This window comes from Rhinopithecus bieti, unplaced genomic scaffold (genome assembly GCF_001698545.2).
Source record: "Rhinopithecus bieti isolate Rb0 unplaced genomic scaffold, ASM169854v2 scaffold_3040, whole genome shotgun sequence".
NCBI classification, from domain to species: domain Eukaryota; kingdom Metazoa; phylum Chordata; class Mammalia; order Primates; family Cercopithecidae; genus Rhinopithecus; species Rhinopithecus bieti.
This window is the reverse complement of record NW_016804657.1, coordinates 4,165,493-4,171,492: the sequence shown is the minus strand read 5'-3', so window position 1 is coordinate 4,171,492 and position 6,000 is coordinate 4,165,493. Positions and strand designations below refer to the sequence as shown.

Here is a 6,000-nt window from a genome sequence, read left to right as displayed (position 1 = left end):
TGAGATGTTTGTCTCTAAAACTTAATTTTGTTAATCTTAGGAGTGACCAACCTCGCATAACCAAAGATGTGATTTGTTTTCATGCTGAGGATTTTACTGATGTTGTACAGAGACTTCAGTTAGATCTTCATGAACCTCCAGTTTCCCAGGTAAAAACTTATTTTTTATTACCATTTGAGATACTGGAAATAAATATCTATACCCATTTTATTTTGAATTTTATCTTGTAGTCTGATATGTGGGATAGTGAGTTTAATTTTATTACCATTAAAGACTGGGGTGGGGGTGGTGCTGAGAATCATTTAAACAGAGCTTCCCCAGCAGAATGCTTGAAATCACTTCAATCTTTGGGATACCAGGTGGGCCTGGGATGGTTAGAGGTCCCAGGTGGCTCAGTTATGGCCATGAGCTGTCTCACTTGTTAACCCCATTGCACTGTGTCCCCTCAACTGCAGAAGGCTGAAAGACACACTAAAAGAAAAGAAAACATGTTGCCTTTATGTGTGGTAAGAATATTGGTACTTAGCTGTACTTTGAAATACTTAAATGATTCTCTAGGCCATCCTGATTTTAACCTGTACTTTGTTACTAAAGAGGTAGTAAAATAGGAGGAAAAGAATTTCCCAAGCATTACAAAAATTTTTAGAAAGTTACCTATCATTTAGTGTTGCTTAATTTTAATTTGATTGTTGTTATAACACGTTTTGTTTCTACTGTTTTCCTTTGCTAATTATAATATTTCATTTGACTAAATTATTACATATTTTAAAGTCTCACGTAACTTTTTTCTTTCTTCAGTGCGTACAATGGGTAGATGAAGCTAAACTAAACCAAATGAGGCGGGAAGGCATTCGTTACGCTAGAATTCAGCTTTGCGACAATGACATCTACTTCATCCCTAGAAATGTCATTCATCAGTTCAAAACAGTTTCGGCAGTGTGCAGCTTAGCCTGGCATATAAGGCTTAAACAGTACCATCCTGTTGTGGAAGCCACTCAAAACACAGAAAGCAATTCTAACATGGACTGTGGTTTAACTGGAAAGCGAGAATTAGAAGTTGACTCCCAATGTGTGAGGATAAAAACTGAATCTGAAGAAACATGCACAGAGATTCAGCTGTTGACAACTGCTTCATCATCCTTCCCACCTGCATCAGAACTTAATCTACAGCAAGATCAGAAGACTCAGCCTATTCCAGTTTTAAAAGTGGAAAGTAGACTGGACTCTGACCAGCAACACAATCTGCAAGAACATTCAACCACTTCTGTGTGATATGTACATATTCAAACACATTTTTTAACTTTTTTAAATTTTGATGTGAAGTTATAGTTTTATAACTGGCTTAAGTTAAGTTTTATTGGAGAAATCTTGCCTATAATTCTATAAAGAGAAATGACATTCCACAAATGTCAAGCATATCTTTTTTACACAGATTATGCAAAGTTAAGAGTTGTATCTTATCCCGTTAGTACAGTATGTAATAGTGGGTCTGCTGCTACTTTCTGTTTTAAGGTGTGAGGTAACAATTCAATCTCTTCTTCAAATCAAAATGAGAATTCTCTGGAATAACAGATTCTTATTTGGTAAATTATTCACTTCCCTTAATTTTATCTTGCCTTGTCTTTTGCCATATTTGCTGTTTTTATGGATAAATCAGATTTATGGTTTAGTATTTGTGTCTTTATGGCACAGGTTCAATTTCTACAGTAAAAATGGCATAGGTTGCAGGAAAGAATTCCTGCCTCTGGTACATGGGCAAGTAAGTTATTTAGTTCTAACCACAAATAACAAGTAGTTTCTAAGGAAATTTCAGTGGCTCTCTGGTTTCTTAACAAAAGAGAAAGCACAGCACTTTCTGATCCAAACTGTCTTTTTTTTGTATCTGTTATTTAAAGCCCAGTGGATATTTCAATTAAAAAAAAATCTAAAGATGAATAGTCCTTGGTCATTCATTATCCATGGCTCATTAATCTCTTCTAGAATATATGCTAACTATGGAAGATATTTTGGGTAAAAGAGATAATGTTGACATGATACTCTATTGTTCTGCTTCCTGGCATCCTCACATTTTGTGGGGATAATTTTGCTTCCTAAACTGATCACAACTATTAAACTTAGAGAATAATAATAGTCTTGCTGATGAGGCTGCCATATTTTGAGCATCAATCTTATGATAAACTATTCTTGTCACTTGGCATCAACCTCTTCATGATAAGTATCTACTACTGAGACACTTCAATTCACAGTTTTAACTCGTGAATACCTGGGTTTATTTACTATTACTCTGTGTTGCTATTTTCTAACAAAGAATACAGCACTAGACTTCATCCTAGAGTTTCAGGCTAATGCTTAGTGCCTGAGTATTTAAATTTTCTTTTCAAACAGGCACAGTTCACATTGCTAGTATGGTCCTAACTTTCTGTTATTTTAGAATGTTAACATGATTCACATTATACTTTATCTTAGTTAATAATACAGTAGGCCTTTTGTTTATTAAAGGAAGAGTACTCCCCACACCTAAGACCAGATTCTTGTATCTCCCTGGTTACAGTGCAATTTGGAGATTTTTTTTTTTCCTGGATGATAAGATTTGAAATATTTACATTAACATAGGCAGAAAAAAAAAAACCAAGATGCTGCTTTATTATGTCTGTCACCATGAAAACTTAGCTGCATCTTTTGAAATATCAAATATGAATTTTCTCTAAAATATTCTGAAATAGGTTAAATCTTATATAAATATTACTTTGTGCAATATTGTTGTGTAGTTAAATGCATATTAGCAAAGTATAGAGGTCACTGTGTAAACAGATAGAAAAGTAACCATCAGCAAATACTGCAGTGATTAGTTAGAATCTGTATTATTCCTTATATATATGTATATGTATGTATTTGTTACAAAGGATGAAGACAAATAGGGATACATTTCAATGTAAACCATTTATGAATTGGAAGTGATGTTGGCTTTAGTTATCTTTGTAAATAAGGTAATTAGAATGGTATGAAAGGTAATGTGATTATTGCAGGGGTGTTTTTAAATCTTGGGTGTAAATTCTAGGGTAAATTCCAGTTTATCAATACTAGTTTTTAACAGGACCTGCCTTTGAGGGTGTTTTTTTGTTGTTTTGTTGGGGAGGGGTTTAATCACAAAGTGTGTGGGTTTGGGTTACTTCTTGTTTTATTTTCTGTCCAGAAGAGCTTTACCAGGCTGTGCAAAGTAAAATTCTTCTCAGGCAACATTTGCTTTTAAAAATAATCATGAAGAGAAGGCTGTTAAAGCAAAAAAATTTTTTTTTAAATTTTTTCTTGTCTTCCAAGATCCGATTTCCCTATCTCCCACTTGCCATCCAGCAGATGCCATCTGTCATCGAAGCTGGTCATTGCTAATAAACAAGGAGACTGTCTCCTGACAGCCAGCACTGTGTATTATCACTCAGGAACCAGCGGATCTGCAAAGACCTACAATCAAAAGCAAATCCCCATTTTCCTTTTATAAAACATTCTACCCTCACCTCCAATATAAACATATTAAGAGTACAATAAAAATGTTTAAAATCATGTACTAATAAATTCCTTGTATGTTAGAATTGCAATAGAATGGAGAGAAACATTTAGCTAGTAATGTATCTGAAAACTGAATGTCCTATGTGAGTATTAGATTTTAATAGCATGCTTTAAAGACTGATGAATATAAAAGCAAAGTTTTGCGTTTTTTACTGGTTTCAAAGCTGTATCCTAGTTTAGTGATACAAATGATTGCAATTTTTCTAAATCATTAAATTATTTGGTTTGGTGGAGTGAGGCATGGAGCAATCTGGCGTCTTCTGATTTGTTAAAGTAGTAATGGGAGTGAAGTTGTAACTGAAATTTAAGCTGATCTTCCTTTTTGGTATATTATCCGTTGTGCCAGCTCTTGAGATTACTTGCACAATGTGGCTATAAGTTTTAATATTTTGTGGAGCAGAGGGATGGTTTTTAAATGTGCTTATGGAAAGGACCCAATAAATGAGTATTCCTAACTTAGTAAAGTAGAATAATTTCATGGTACCCATTAAAAAGGATAAAAGTCTTCCTCTTGCCCCAGAAGTAATTCTCGATACCAAGATATGCTAGGAGTAGGATGATTCAAAGCGGTAACCCAAATTCATAAAGCAATAATAATAAAAACCTACATAGTATGTTCCCTCCTCCAAAGTTTTAACTCTAAAAATTGATTCCTAGGTTTACTTGTACTTTTAATTTGCTTATTCAGTACTTAGAATTTGTTTAACTGGTACTTTTATTATTTTTTAGTGAAAGACTTTTGAAAAGTGCCCTTTCTCCCTAAGAGAACAGTTGGAATACCAGTTGACTGATAATTAACAAGCGCTCTTAGGGGGGGAAAAGGAGCTTATTAAAGTTCTTTACTAAAACTTTGAGGGAAAAACATGTCTTGCATCGAGTCTTACATAGGCATAAAAGTCACACTTAATGACTGGAAAAAACTTGCTTATCTCTGCCTTTTCCTTATAATAGAACAATATTGTCCTAGAATGAAGCTAAATATAGGAACAAGACTCCCCAAATCCATGAAAACCCTTAGTGAATATATTCTTAATCATTAATATTAGCCCATTATATTTTCATCTGTATTTGCCATAAAAAATTTATTTGCATTTATGCCTTTAGGATAATTTTGTATCTTTCTAATCTTTTATCATTGCTACAGGTTTTTAAAAAAGAACCTTTCACTAGCACATGCCAGAGGTTCACATCTGTGCTGTTTTGTTTTTCAAACAGGTTGTAGCTGTATTTATTGGCCATGCAAGTAGAGGAAATGCACAGTACAAATGTTTTTCTTTAGCACGTAAGGGACCTATCCTTGTCTTGAAAGTTTGTTACTTTAAAAGCAAGTATCTCTCCATAAATATTATGGCCTTCCATTTTCTTCATACATTTTTTAGGATCCACTTGTGCATGTAGTTGAGACCACTGTCTCTTAAAATATAGCACTTTTCAATTCTCTCTGAAGAAATACTTATGTACTACTATCACATGTTGTAAATTTTCATGTAATAGTGTTTTCTGTGACTAAACTCCATTTTGATTGGCAGCTAAGACTTTTTTTCCTGTGGCTTTTATTTATCTAAGAGGTCTTTGCATATAGATGAAATGTATATTTGCCTGGCGGACTATTTGCGTTGTGTGGCCTTAGTTTGTTTATTGACATTAACAAGTGTTTTAAAAAGGTTTTTAATGAATAGTCTTAAATCTAAATTTGTGTGAATAATCCTTTTAACACAGTGCTTTTTTGTAGCTGTCTAAGTGTGTTAAATTGTTAAGCTATTTCTTTGTAAAATAGGACAATGGAATGCATAGTTTTTTTTTTTCCTGTAAAGTATTTTTTTAATAAACAAAGTCTGATTTGTCCTTTACTGGTGTTTCATCACAAAATGCATAGCATATGCGAGTTCTAAATACCTGGAACTTATTTTTAGAGGACGAATCCTTCACCTACTTTATCCCCTACTACTTCAAAAAAATTTTTTAGAAAATCTTACGACTTTTCTTTCTAAAGATGTCTGGGGAAAATTCCATCCATATTGAGATGCAATTAGTTTGGGGGAAGAAGAAAAAAATCACTTGGCATTTGTTATAGTTAATGCCTCTTAATTGCTTAAATTAGTGTGTATCTACTTAAAAGGACAGTCTTAAATTTGTATTCTGGTGATGTGGATTTTCTTGAAAGTGCATTGAGTATTAATGAAGATGGCGTATAGACTTTTATGTCATTGATGTATTAATGCAACACCACAAAATGGATTTCTTTCCTCCTCAGTTTTTGTGTGAACTTACCTTTAATTGAGGTACCTTTCCTAAGCACTGATAGCCTTTGGTTCTGATTAGGAAAGGAAAAGAAAGGGACTTCACATTTTTTGAGTAACTGCCATGGGCCAGGAAGTTTATATGAGGGTATCTCATTTAATCCTCACATCCTTAAGAAGGCAACTATCTCCGTAA

The 6,000-nt window shown here is 33.6% G+C and overlaps 1 protein-coding gene across 1 annotated transcript in view; it reads left to right on the top strand.

Moving 5' to 3' along the window:
* RSBN1 (round spermatid basic protein 1) overlaps positions 1-5,414 on the top strand; it is a 51,428-nt gene extending 46,014 nt beyond the window's left edge. The window contains exons 5-6 of the mRNA XM_017869584.1: positions 41-149; positions 799-5,414. Of these exons, the coding sequence (XP_017725073.1) occupies positions 41-149; positions 799-1,272 (583 nt within the window). The 3' untranslated portion in view covers positions 1,273-5,414. The remainder of the gene's footprint in view (positions 1-40; positions 150-798) is intronic.
* Positions 5,415-6,000: the final 586 nt, after the last annotated feature.